The 13,788-nt window shown below is 52.3% G+C and overlaps 3 protein-coding genes across 3 annotated transcripts; all 3 read right to left on the minus strand.

Moving 5' to 3' along the window:
- Positions 1–3,252: 3,252 nt before the first annotated feature.
- Positions 3,253–3,753, minus strand: L226DRAFT_521754 (uncharacterized protein; the record flags this gene model as incomplete). The annotated part of the gene is made up of 2 exons (XM_067678720.1): positions 3,253–3,498; positions 3,553–3,753. 2 exons carry the CDS (start codon positions 3,751–3,753, stop codon positions 3,253–3,255), a joined length of 447 nt encoding a protein of 148 aa, XP_067537709.1.
- A 2,584-nt stretch (positions 3,754–6,337) lies between these two features.
- L226DRAFT_544610 (ubiquitin-protein ligase) lies at positions 6,338–9,284 on the minus strand (the record flags this gene model as incomplete). Its single annotated transcript, XM_067682285.1, has 7 exons — positions 6,338–6,680; positions 6,733–7,023; positions 7,081–8,653; positions 8,809–8,942; positions 8,991–9,135; positions 9,187–9,206; positions 9,262–9,284. The coding sequence occupies 7 exons, from the start codon at positions 9,282–9,284 to the stop codon at positions 6,338–6,340; spliced, it is 2,529 nt and encodes an 842-aa protein (XP_067537710.1).
- A 134-nt stretch (positions 9,285–9,418) lies between these two features.
- L226DRAFT_483521 (beta and beta-prime subunits of DNA dependent RNA-polymerase) lies at positions 9,419–13,726 on the minus strand. Its single transcript, XM_067677015.1, has 13 exons — positions 13,517–13,726; positions 12,916–13,460; positions 12,380–12,862; positions 11,846–12,327; positions 11,517–11,788; positions 11,020–11,460; positions 10,477–10,969; positions 10,348–10,421; positions 10,244–10,297; positions 10,062–10,187; positions 9,993–9,999; positions 9,629–9,939; positions 9,419–9,570 (listed from the first exon to the last, which is right to left on the minus strand). Exons 1-13 carry the CDS (start codon positions 13,613–13,615, stop codon positions 9,523–9,525), a joined length of 3,435 nt encoding a protein of 1,144 aa, XP_067537711.1. The 5' UTR covers positions 13,616–13,726; the 3' UTR covers positions 9,419–9,522.
- Positions 13,727–13,788: the final 62 nt, after the last annotated feature.

A 13,788-nucleotide genomic window follows, 5' to 3' on the forward strand; every position in this document is an offset into this window, starting at 1 on the left:
CATGCTCCTTGGCCAGGCCGACCTCGTCTCCTCACTCACCGCAACCTTCATCATGCTGAAGTTGCCCTTGCCAATGAGTCAGCTTGGGATGCAATCAATGTCCAATGCCAGCTCTTCCTCAATGTCAGTGCCTGCACTGTGTGCCCTAGGCTTTGCGAGATTGACCTCAACAGATGGGTGCACCAGTCAAAGCCATATCTCAGTACCTTGCACATCAAGCAGCAGAAGAAGTGGGTGGAGGAGGTTGCCAATCAGAGATTGAAAGCCAGTGCTCTTCTCAGATGAGTCTCAGTTCAATCTCTTTGGCTCAGATGGGAGGCAATGGTGCAGGAGAAGGGTTGGGGAGGAGTTCTTGGCAAGGAATGATGTAATTAGGGTGGGAAGAACCTCAGGTCTCAAAAATGAGACTCGAGGGGAGAGGTAAGGGGACTCGAACACCCGTTTTCAGAGTGTGGATGCACCTATCGAGCCCCTATGAAGGGTCTGGTTTTCCACTACACCAGCCTACCCCTGTTGGGCATCTTCATCGCATCAAGGGCAACATGGATCCCAAGCAGTACTGTTCCATCTTGGAGCAGTCACTCCTGGGAACCCTGCAAGACTACTCCATCCTCCAAGACAGCTTCATCTTCCAGCACGACAATGACCGCAAGCATATCGCACACCTTATGAAGCAGTGGTTGCATGACCACAACATCACCGTTCTCCCCTGGCCTTCAAGCTCTCCTGACATGAACACATTGAACATGTCTGGGATGAGTTAGATTGTCATGTCCACCGTTGCAACCCTCTTCCTTGAAACCTCAATGAGCTATGGGCCGCATTGCAAGAGGAGTGGTATGGACTCAAGGATGACTTCATTGCCAAGCTGTATCATTCACTCCCTGACCATGTTCAGGCCCTTAGAGAGGCTCAAGGTGGACATACACATCACTGAACTGTTCATCAGTTTTTCCCCACTTTTTGGTATTTTATATGAAAATCATTACACCTTGTACACTTACCCATAACCCTGGTTGTGTACTTGTTATTTGAAAAACTCATGCATTACTGGGGCAAATGCCATTGTTCTTTTACTTCAGGATAGAGGCTGAGCAAGCCTATAAGTCACAGAAAAAACTTTGGGAATATATGTTATATTGGCATAGTTACGGGGCATTTATTACACATTGCCCAGAGCGGGCATTATTTCTGTCTGTCACTGTATAAACCCCCATCCCTCAAGGGATGAGGAAGAAGATTTTCTCCCCCCCATCTCTTTCCACTCTGAAGTTGAGTGGTTTCCAAGGCAAGTTCTATTAGTACTGCTAAGATAGCAGTCTTCAGTCTTGATTCTTCATCATTTATCGAGTCATACATGCATATATCTACATGCACAAAGTGAGGCATTCTCAAGTGATCCACTTTGCATTATCAAGTCATATTCAAGTCATCATGTGGGACCTACATGTTAGGACCGTGTGCACAAGTCAAACTCCAAATGGAAGTTCAAAGTCCAAAGTCTGAAAGTGCACAGAGAATGAAGACTTTGGCAAAGTTATTGACCAACACCTGAAGATGCATTAATGCCTTCAATTTGCAGAAGTCCGACAAGAGGCTCCGGAGTTTATACTGGAGCAAGCTATGAATAAGAGAGTCAAGCAGAGAGTTAGGACCAGAGACAAAAACAGAAGTTGTGAGACAGAGGCGGAGGTCCAATGGAGAATTAGATGGAGTTCAGACGGAGGTTGCGGGGTAAGCCAGATAGATTGAGTTCCAAGTAACTGGATAGTCGAAGGACGAGTAACGAGATATCAGAACTGAGGAACTATTTGACTGTAAGGTATGTCTTATATACAAATATCCAAATATTTGGTCAGAGTCTGATAGGAGTAGAGACAGGAGGCGGAATGCGGATGTAATGAGGCAGAAGCAAACAATCAAGCCCTATTAAGTATAAGTAATGGATAGAATGTCATAATGCAAGTGGATGACAGAGCGGATGTCCGGAAGCAAGCAGAGTCTGAGCGAATGTCCAAGTAAGGCATGATGAGTAGAAACGAGGGTGATGAAGTCATAACTGGAAAAGGGGGCAGAGTTCAAAGGTAGTCCTGTCGGGGTTGTGGGAGTGAACAACTGGATATCATCCTCAGATTTGATAGCCTCAGGTGAAGATTGTTTCATACAATTAACTTTCATGTACATCAGTCTGAACAATAAGTTCATGGACAATAGAGGCAAGCAAGTCCAAGAGTGATCAAGACAAAGTGAGATACTTTCAGGTATCCAAGAATACATGTGGATCAGAGAGGCCATCAAGTTCAACTCTTCTAATCCTCAAGACCATATGACTGGCTGCACCCCCACAACAACAAGTACACTTTATGCTCAGATTAAGGCTGAACGCGGGTCCGGCTCATGTGCGGATATACCCACAGATATTCGGACCTACACCCGTGGGGAACCAGAGCCGCATGACCTGTATCCACCACTCAGGCTCATGCATGGATCTGGATCACGCTGGTGGTGGAGGTTGAGCCGCTGCGGGTAGAGTCGCAGGCGCAAGTCATGAAGGCTGATGTAATCAAAATTGATTCATTGTCAATTCAATACACAGTTTGTATATACAAGTCATCACAAATCATAGTACTTGTTAGGGACCTTCACGAGTGACCTGCAGATGTACCTGTCATCCGTACCCATGGGTGTTGAAAATCCAAAGGCTATACCCGCATCCTTACGGGTATGTTCCCACGGATTACCCATACCTGTGGGTATGATATTCGGGTACCCGTGGGTTTATGCAGCCTGCAGGTTACCCATGTGACACCCTCATGTTGTAGGCACGAACCGTGGGATTCTAATGATATGTCACACGAATTTTTCCGATCAAAACTGAGTGTGCTAGAGGCGAAATAAACATGCCCAAATCCGGAAGTATAGGCTCTCTTTAATGCTCAGTTGCCCGAGATGCCCTGGTAAGCGCTCAAAAGTGCGCAAAAGAGAGTCTATACTTTCAGATTTGGGCATGTTTATTTTGCCTCTAGCACACTCAGTTTTGATCGGAAAAATTCGTGTGACATATCATTAGAATCCCACGGTTCGTGCCTACAACATGAGGGTGTGCAGGTATCCACAGGTTTACCTAGCCATACCCGCATCCTTGAAAACCCGTGGGAAACAGGTACTTACACCCGCAGATGTACTTACCCATGGGTATTCCCACGGATTTATCCTTGGGTACCCACGGGTTTTGCTAACTCGTGAAGGTCCCTAGTAAAGGTCCCTAGCTTCCACGAGCATGGTGGTCATCAGAAGGTAGGCGTCCACATCAAGGGAGGGAATGCCGGTGTAGAAGGCTTGATAGGCGAGGAGTAGTTGCAAAACAACTGCTCCTTGCTCATCATTGACATTGCAGCACATCAGCACCCCACCGTGGATGTCAGCCAGATACACGTCAATTTTTGTGGCAGCAGCAGCGGAGTCCTCATTGAGGTCGCTTGAAGTCGGCAAGAAGAACTGAAATATGGATAGTGAGAGTCAGACAAGTGCATCTACTAGAGAAAAACGTACCATGGCTGTCGACACAGACCTGTTGACAAAGAGAACCAGGGTAGTCATGTTTGTCGCATCTCTGTTGCGCCTAGCAGCAGTGTCAGAGAGGAAGTAGAGATGGGTGATGAGGTCGTTAATCATGGACATAACTGGGTGCGCAGGAGAGGATCTTGCGGGGAAGAGAACTCCAGGGTGGGGGTAGATGTCATAGCTGGGCATTGTAGGGAGTATAAGTGAGAGTGCTCTGATGGAGACCGAGCACAGGGCAGTCTGATGGTGTGACAAGGCATGAGGTGTGATGTATACGGCCCCACTGGTTTGATCTATGTGAGTTTACGCTTTGCTCATTCATGTGTGGTTTGGCTGATCTACTCAAACTTCCAGTGTCACCATGCAACTTGTTGATCAGGTTTGCGAACCTACATCTGGGCTCAACAGCCTCGACTGCTATCAACATACTTCCATCCACGCTGCTGACTCCTGAGCACGCTCAGCAACCCCAAGACACTCCCCTTCCTATATAATGTTCATCTTGCCTTCAGTGCGGTGTGATTCGACAATGTGCGCAACATGTGAGGGCAGTGTGCTCAGATAGTCTGGACTCTGGACTGGATCCCTGTGAGCTTGACCGTCGACGTATTCTCATCAAGGAGTTGTATACCTAACCACCTAACCACTGGAGTCCTATGAGTCTACTACTAGTTTTTCCAGTGCATGTCTGCATATACTTGGGTCTGAGAGTGTATGTATGTATCTGTGTATGCATCTAGTTATTTAACCACAGTTCTGGAAGAGCTGTATACCTGCAATCTGCTGTGGGTCCAGCTCACTTTGTGGGTGGAGCCACAGTTTGCGGGTACAGATCGGCAGGTCCAGTTCCTCTGGCAGATCAGAGCTGCACGGATCTGGGTCAAACCTTTGGAACTGCTATGAGCCACGGGTTCAGCTCCGGATCACCCGTGGCTCAACCTGCCTTCAGCCTTAGCTCAGATTTATCTAAACTCAGGGTGTCACTCTTACTAAGAGCATTGCTGCACAGAGTCATTGTCATATTCTGTGATAGAAGTGACAGGGTCTCATGAAGAGGAAGGATGCTGAATGCTGTATCTGGTCATGTGGGATCATGATCAATAATCATGGGTTGATTAAGGGAAGAATATAAGTGAAGTGACATGGCCAAGACTTCATTTGAGGTGACATCATTGAAGGGTCCTTGCACATGGAGCTCAAAACAAACATTGGAGAAGTCAGAAGTAGATGTAAGAGACTGGAAAATGACAGGGAGATGGGCATCCCCAACTCTCTGTCAACATATGAGAACAGGATGATCTCTGTTTGTTATCATGTTGCAGATGCAAGGCTAAATGTGATCCTTGTGCCCAAACACCTGCATTACACTGTAACTTGGCATCAGTCATACTTTGTGTGCAACAGAATGCAACTGTGATCATTGTCCAGTATTAGTTTCATGGAAACACAATATGAATATACTGTACTATGAAAGAGATTATTCATTAGTGCCTTGTTAATTACATCATTATTTATCTATTGAGTGAGTCTAGAGACAAATAATTCTAGTAGCCTTTCAGAGTGTGAAGATTATCTTGTAGATCTAGACTCCTGATGATTTGAATTCTGAAATGCCTTCTATTATAGTAATGCTTTTCCATCCATGTTCAAGAATCAATTTATAGCTAATAGGTGTAGTGCTGTAATTATAGCATTAGCTGATGATGAATATCAATCTCAAAGTGCCATAAAGCTTATTCTTTACTGCTAATAATGGCCCCCTACAAGCAAGTGTACTCAATGGCATTATGCACTCTTTATAAAAAGAACCTTTGGTCAGCCTCCCTCACCAGAAACACTCTGCCATATGACAAGCTTAGCTGCCCATCCTTTCAAAGATGTGATGTGAACCCTATGCATCATGATTCATACTCTCTGTGTTGGCAAACCATTATGGCTGAGCTGCATGCCCAATGTGTGGCAGAGCACATTGTCTAACTCTGTGCATGCAAGGTTAGCACCACAACAGGTGGCACTTTCCTAGTTCAATGGAGGGTTCATAACAGGGTATCTTGCCAACTATACTAGGCCCAGATGTTCTAAGCAGGAGCAGAACATTGATCCAAGGTTGAAAATGCTACACAACACTCCCAGCCACTATAGTCTCTTAAAACATAGTACATACAGTTAAAGTTGTTCTGGGGATGCAGGGAACCCGCATAGCAAACATGTGGGGATTCATTATACAAGTCGCTCAGGTATATACAATGAAATGCGGGTGCTACACACTACTCTGCCCCACCTGACATGCCGATGAGTCTGACAATCCCTTGCACCCACTACCTCAACCATCCTCCTACAACAGTCACCAATCCCAAACAGTTGTGATGTCCATCCTCAACCTCGCAAATGCACTCAAAATTTGGAAGTACTCACAACAAACAGATGACAAAACAAAGCGAAAAATGCAAAACGGGAAATCCAACAAGCGCAAAAGTGAAAAGAAAAGACAGCACAGCGTGAAGAAAGTGAAGAGATATGCATGTAATAAACAGACACTAATTTGAACGGAAAATACGACACGGCAAGACAACAAGAGGCTTTGCGGCGTTATGTGGAGACGTGGGTCTGGTACTAGGACCAGCGATCCGAGGGCGTAAGAGACATGTACATCAGAAGCGTAGTGTAACATATGTATGAGGCGATGCGAGGCGAATAGTGTGCTCAAGACATAACAGACAGGGAATAAGAGAAACGAAGAGAGAAGAAAAGACAGAGACGGTCCACAGACACTCTACTCCTGACCGAAGCCAACCGTCTCCTCGACCGCCCACGTCAGCTTCTGCTCTAGCGTCTCGTAGTCCTTGTACGGCGGGAGGTCGATACGGTTGAAGCACGTGTGGCTCTTGGGCAGCTGGTTCGGGTCCCCGCTCTTCTCGATCGTGAATCGCCTGGGACCGTCCGAGCCCTGGAGATCCTTGAAGCCATTGACCGGGATCCGCGACGTTCCCGTCGCAAACTGCAGCAGACGACTCTTGCGTTCTGGCGGCCAGCTCCGCACGCACTTCCAGAACCACTGCACGACCTCGTCGTTGACCTCGTAGCCACGGTAGTCCGTGAACTTGATCCAGTCATCGCTAAGGGCAATCGTCAGGAAACATCACCACAGGAGAGACAAGTGAGACTTACACATCGATCTCGGACATACCGCCGATGAGCAGTTCGAGCTCGCGCTCATCGAACACGTTGATGAGGTCCTGCGGGATGAGCTCGCTGAAGCCGGACATAAACGCGTCGAACTGCTCCTTGACGCGACGGGAGATGCGGTACTCGACGATGAGATTCACGTAATCCTTCTTGTTCTCCTCCGTGACTGGGATGTCCCCACCACCGGGCTTGAGCTCGACAGTCACCATCTCGCCGAAGCGCTCCTCGGTTGTCGTAAACGTCTCGTCGATGACGTCCGTGATGTCGTTCTCACTGTGAGCTCACCTCGTCAGCAGGGGGTTAACTCAATAATAAGGGACAGGAACGTACAGCATCCAGGTGAGACCACGGTGCAGCTCAGCGTCTACGCTCTCCAGGTCCGCAAGCGTGACCTTCTTGCGGAGGATCATCTTGTAGAACGCGGTGACAAAGTAGGCATCCAGGAATCGACGGTGGAAAATACCGAGGCCCAGGCATCGGCCAATGAACTTGAAGTAGTTCAAGTGCTCGGGGTTGACACCAGATGCAGGGTTGATCTGGAGCGTGTAGTTGTCGTGCGCGGAGTACTCGAAAAGACAGTAGAAGGGGTTGAACATCTCGTGGGAGAGCAGGAAGAAGAACTCCCTAGAAAGACCTCCGTAATCGAGACCATCCTCGCCCTCGAACTTGATCATGAGCCGCTTCTTGAGGTCGTTCGGGGTCTGGCGCATGATCTCCGCATAACTGTCCTCGAAAATGTGGTTCCGGCGGACCTTGATCTGGCAGTTGCCTGGCTGGTTGCGCATCGCCGGCTGGCTGCGGAAGTAGATGAGCTTCCGACGGAAGTCGCGCTTGTACTGAGGGACATTCGCGTCCAGAGTGGATGGCAGACGCGGATCATCCCATGTCGTCGTCTTTGTGTTGTGGTCCACAAAGTACACGCGCGCCGTCGACGTGAGACGCATCTCCCAGCCGGACGGGAGAGGGCCGAGCTGGGATATCGTCTGCGGCTGAAGGGCGGAGTTCTGCCCGTTCGGGCCCATGACACGGATGACGGTCTGGCGACGGGGATCAACCCATGTGGTGGTACGGGTGTTGTGGTCGACGTAGTACGGCCGGCCCTGGAGTGTGTGACGCTCCTCCCAGCCTGCGGGGAGCGGGCCGAGGCCTCCCGGGGCGGCACCGGGGTTAGCAGCGGCGGCCTGTTCCTGACCAGTAACAGAACCGGTGCGGGCAACGCCGGCGTTGTTGTTGGCCTCGAGCATGTCATCGGCGAGGATACGACGGTTGTGCTGGTTGCGGGCGGCATTCGTCTCGCCATCCTGGGCGTGGGTATTGACTGTCTGGTTGGATGAAGGCCGGTGCCAGGTGGTGGTGCGAGTGTTGTGGTCGACGTAGTACGTGCGGCCCAAAGGATCGATACGGCGCTCCCAGCCATTGGGAAGAGGGCCGTACTGGTCCTCGTGGGGGTTAAAGTTGCGCGTCTGAGCGTTATTGTTGGATGCTGTCTGTGCGGTCGCGCTGGCGTTTGTTGTGGTAGGTGTCTGTGCGGCGGCTGGAGTGGCAGCGGCGGCACCGCCTGAGCTTAGCGGGCGCGCAGGGGCCGCAGCCGCAGCGTGGTCGGGCTCGGGGACGGTGGGGGTGACCTGAGGAACGGGCATGGAGATGTGGCTGTCGTGGCCAGAGGGTTGGGCAGTCGCACTGGGAGTACGGGAGAGTGAGCTGCCAGCAGCAAGGTTGGGGTTGCTGGCGCTGGCGGAAGGAGTAGAGACGGAGAGGTTGCCAAGGGCCTCGGTAACGCCGTTAACCTGGGAGGGACCAGGGTTGCTAATGGGCTGGCTGACGTTGGTGGAGAGGTAGATGATGAGTTTTCCGTGGACGACGAGGTTGTCGTTGGACTTTTTAAGGTCCAAAGTGAGCATCTCTGTGAGCGTGTGAGCGACGGGAAGGCGATGAGACAGATGGGGGACGTAGATGACCCAACAAAGGATCGGTCGCAGCAAGTGGGGCCAGTTGATCGTAGCCCAACCACTTGTGAAAGGGACGTATAAGAGAAGAAATGGGAGAAGACGGACGCACCATGACCACCGAGCTCCAAGTCAATGACATCGCTGACTTTGACGTTGACGACGCCGAGGAAACCCTGGTCGCGCTTCTTGAACTTGCGCTGGTCGAAGATCTGGACTGCGATGACAGAGTTCTCCTTTACGGTGCTATCGGGCTGTGAGCGAAGAGAAAGGAGAGGACAGACGGGGACGCACATGTCAAAGGACTCGTTCCAGTAGGGGTTGAGAGTCTTCTTCATGACGCTTGTGGTGTGAGTCTGCTCTGCATCGACGGTGATGACGGCGAAGGGGTCCGGGAGACGGAAGACCTCGCGCTTGGACAGGCCATCGGCAGCGACAACTAGAGAAAGGTGAGGAGAAGAAGGCTAGGACGGGAGACGAGGAATCGCACCTGTAATCCGGATGCGCTTCCTGGGGAGGCGTAAACGAGGAGGTCGGGGGCAGAGGAAGGAAAGGGGGGACTTACGGAGCACCCTGGGTGGCCGACATGGCGGATGGACAGGCTCGAAGAAGGAAGGGACGAGGAGAAGCCAAGCACGCTGAGGCTGGTGGTGGATGTGGACTGTGGACGAGACGAGAGCACGGCGCACGAGTCCCCGCTGCGATCACAGCCTCGGGCGTCTGCGCTGCTGAGCAATCCTTGACGCCAGCCAGGAAATGCCAAAAATACAAACACCTGCTAGCTAATATACAGTGTGTGGTCTAGAGTCCTACAGCCTATCCGAACCTATGCGTCATCCAGCACCAACCGCGGAACAACATTCATCGCCATCAGCTGCGTCCAAACAGTCAGCAAGCCCGAACATGAGCAACCACAACAACACCAGACGTACCTCCTGGAACAGCAGCTTCGCCGCATACGGGATCGTCAGTTGCGCCATCTTCTTCGACGACTTGCAATACGGGCACCACCCGTTGTACCCCAGCAGCCCGCACTCCTCGCACGCGTCCACCTGGAACTGGTCAGACGATATCATCAGCCGCTCCAGCAGCAGCTGCGTTGCTCCGTAACCAATCAGACAGTCTCGCTCCATCTCTCCCAAACGCAGTCCACCCTCCCGCGACCGTCCCTCCGTCGGCTGTCGTGTCAGCGTCGCACGCGGACCTCTTGCACGGGCGTGCATTTTGTCCATTACCATGTGCTCTGCAGCCGCTCACTCAGCATGTCGCCACTTCAGACACAGCCTCGCCACTTACTCAGTTTCTACCACAAGGAAACAAAGTTAGCACGATGACGATACTCGTTCCACATTGCCCAAGTCTCACCTGGTAGTATATCGGCCCAAAATAGACATAGGCCTCTAATGGTTCCCCAGTGATACCACTCGTCAGCATGTCTTTGCCCGCATAGCTGAATCCCTTCTCAATCAATATCCGCGACATGTCTTCCACCTGCATCCATTGAGTATACGTACCCCATATTTGGCAGAATAGAATGCCAGACGTACCTTGGAGCCACCGAACGCAGTCCCGTATTGCAACTTTCCAGCTAGAACACCCGCCTACAAATCAATCTCAGTAACGTAGCGCGAATCTGGACACGTCTCCTCACCTTCCCCGCCAGCAGCTCAATCATCTTCCCCACCGTCATCCGAGACGGGAATCCATGCGGGTTCATGATCGTATCTTCCACCGTGCAGTCAGCTTACCATCCCATCGCACATAACACAAGAGCACTCACCAGGACAAATCCCCTGATCATTGAACGGCATATCTTCCTGGTTCACAATCAGCCCGCACACACCCTTTTGCCCATGCCTGCTCGAAAACTTGTCCCCCAGCTCCGGCCGCCGTGTTTGTCGAATCAACACCTTGATCAGCGTCTGGTCGCTCTCCGTCTCCGTGATCATGACCTTGTCAATCTGTCCCGCGACCGGGCTCTTGTACGTCATCGGCGCATTCTTGTACGGCACTGTCGCAGCCTGCCCCGTGAAAGAGTTGTCGTTCGCATTCGTCGGCGTCTGCTTGTTGATATACACGTCCCCCGGATCCACGCGCTCCCCGACACCCGCCAGCCCGTCCAGCTGGATGATGTCGTACTTCTTTTGCGTCTGCCCCGACTCGTCCACAGGCGCGTCCGCGAGACGGTCGAACGTGCCGTTCGGGTACTTGCGGATGAGCGTCGCGTTCTTGCGCAGAACTTGACACCGACCATAGCCCCGGTCAAGACTCGCCTGTGCAGGAGATGAGCGTGGTACAGGGGAGAAACGCACAGCCATCTCACCTTGTTCAAGATGAGCGCATCCTCGATATCGTACCCCGAATAACTCATCACCGCCACAGTTGCATTCTGCCCCGCAGGCAGTCGGTCGTATCCAATCAGCTCAATGGTCTTCGTCTTCACCATCGGCTGCTGCGGGTACACCGATAGGTACAGCAGCGTGTCGATCCGGTTCAACTGGTTGTACCCGATAGCTCCGATCGCCTGTTTACCCATAGCACACTGGTACGTGTTCCGCGGTGACTGGTTGTGGTGCGGGTACGGGATGAGGCCCGCGACAGCGCCGAGCAAAGTGAAGGGCTCAATCTCGAGATGGGTTGTACTCGGGACGATGTCCTTCTCATATAGCGCGATGTACGAGTCGTTCTCCTCGTTCACGTCGAGGTACTCCACGAGGCCTTTGCGCAGGAAGTCGTCGAATGTGAGTTGACCCTGTTTCAACAACTACATTACTTGGCTGTCAGCACAGGTCCAACATAGGCGGACGAGTACGGCCGTACCGTGATGTGCTCGGAGGTAACCCGTGGTCGTCCATTCTCGACGATGATCATGGGTCGACAAATACGACCTCCATCACTGGCAATGAGGACCGTCCGGTGGTGGTGGTTGATGTAGATGCTAACGAACTCGCTGAACCTGCCCGCTCGTCGTAGCCGTCGGAAGTTGCTCACAAACCGCGCAGGATAGCGTGTCAGGCCGATGATACTTCCGTTCACGTTCACAACGAACGTGTGCGGCCCGTAGATCTCCGCCCCAGTGGCAAGACTGATATCTAAGGGAAGGCAAAGTGAGAACAACGGGCGGACCAGGACAGTAAGAGCAAACGCACCCTCAACCCCAAGCAGAAAGGCGATTTTGACAATCGGCTCCTCCTCGACGTCTGTCGTGATATGCGTCATAAGCGCAAGGTTTTTCACCAGCCCACAGGCCTCTCCTTCCGGGGTATCGCTCGGACACAGCATGCCCCACTGACTCGGCTGCAACGCACGGGGGCCACTGACCTTCCTCGTTTTCTCGAACTGGGACGATATGCGCGTCATCATACCCAGTGCAGAGATGAACGAGAGTCGGCTGAGGACGTGTGTGACTCCGGCGCGGTCCATCTTGAACCGCTTCAGAGACCAGTTACCCGTGGAGATGGCGCGCACGAAGCCGGAACTGATGTGGTCGCCCTGGAACTGCATGGTAGTGAAGGCGTCGAACTCGGACGTGCGCGATGGCTTCTTGAGCACCTTGTCGATCGAGATTTTGAGGTTCGCGTTGAACGTCTTGAACAGGTCTTCAAACAGGAGCGCGAGGAGCTGCCCGGCACTGGAGCAGAAACATGAGGATTGCGGACGTCAATGAAGCTGGCTGGACATACAGTTCTAGACGCTTGTTCCCAACGTAATCTCGGTCGTCGACCATCTTCTCGTCGTCCATGGCCATGAGCACGCGCCGAGTCATCGTGGCAACAAAGACAGCCTTCGAGCGGAAATCGAGTCCATGGACCGGTACATGCGCGAGCACGATCGTCGCAAGGGCTTCAAGTGCCTCTTCCCATGCCGGACGCCGCGGACCGACCACTCTGCGGTTGACCTTGACGCGAGAGCCAATCCACTCGAGTGCCTGGTGGCGAGTGAACACGCCAAGCTTGGCAGCCTCCTCGAGGTTAGGCGAGAACGCAGACTTGTACGCTTCGTGGTTCCCAGCAGTGAGCAGAAGGATCTCTTTGTCGGACTGGATGCCCAGAGCCTTGAGAGCGATGGCGATAGGAACATCCTCGTGGATGGAATTGTGCCGGAGATAGATCTTGCCCTTCTTCGTAGCGACGTACGTCTTCGACTTGAGACCTCCGTGGGTAGAACTAGCAAGGACGACTCAGACGGGAAACTGCCGATATGCAGACGAAAGACTCACGATGTACAAGAAGCTTGAACGATGCCCTTGGTTGGGTCGATCTCCACGATGATACGGTTCTTGCTGAGCTGCTCCTGCACGAGGATGACCTTCTCCGTGCCCTTCACGATGAAGTACCCGCCTGGGTCCAGCGGACACTCGGTCATGCGCGCGAGCTGAGCCTCAGAGCGGCCTGTGAGCACGCACTTGTTGCTTCTAAGCATGATCGGCAGCCGTCCAATGTTGACATTCGTGCGCCGCACCACGTTCTTGCCGCGGGTGTACTGAAGGGTGACGAGAATGGGGGCACTGTAGGTAATGTCGCGCAGCCGACACTCGTGCGGGGTGATACTCTTGTCAATCGCTTCTGTGTCGGTGCGTTCTGGGAAGCCGACGACGATGTCTGTGTACTTGAGCCAGAAGCGGGGGTCGACGTCCGAAGTGACTTTGTTATTCGCCTTGAGGATATTCTTGATGTCGACATCGACGAAGTAGTTGAAGGAGTCGATGTGCTGCTTCACGAGGCCCTTGACTTTGAGAAACGCAGGCAGCAGAAGCCATTTGTCCTGCAGAAGTACAGTCATAAACTACGCACAATGCGTACTCGGACTTACCGACGCACCTCGACACTCTTGATGGGGTCGGTAAGCCCGAGTCCTCGCCAGTTGGGTTCCGCGATGCGCTCCCATTCCTCTTCACCGTCCGCGCCGTGTCCCGCCATCACCGCGCCAGGGAAACGAGTAAGCCAGTCGAAGCTTCAGCAGTGCAGCACAGACGAGGAGGATGTGCGAGCGAGAGTGAGCGAACGGAGCGAAGTAAGTGCGACTTGGTGCGGATCGAAAAGTGCTCGATGTACAAGTCCGACTTTCTCGGAGGCCTCTCTCTCGGCGCTCC

The sequence above is a fragment of the Lentinus tigrinus genome, assembly GCF_003813185.1.
Source record: "Lentinus tigrinus ALCF2SS1-7 unplaced genomic scaffold L226scaffold_7, whole genome shotgun sequence".
In the NCBI taxonomy this organism is placed as follows: Eukaryota; Fungi; Basidiomycota; class Agaricomycetes; order Polyporales; family Polyporaceae; genus Lentinus; species Lentinus tigrinus.

What these genes read in the sequence shown, in the direction of transcription:
- L226DRAFT_483521 (XM_067677015.1), bottom strand. Translation starts at nt 13,615, where the DNA reads ATGGCGGGACACGGCGCGGACGGTGAAGAGGAATGGGAGCGCATCGCG. An exon ending in TTGAGCTGCTGGCGGGGAAG is followed by an intron (nt 10,298 to 10,347) that starts GTGAGGAGACGT and finishes ATTGATTTGTAG; the next exon opens with GCGGGTGTTCTAGCTGGAAA. An exon ending in CTGCGTTCGGTGGCTCCAAG is followed by an intron (nt 10,188 to 10,243) that starts GTACGTCTGGCA and finishes CAATGGATGCAG; the next exon opens with GTGGAAGACATGTCGCGGAT.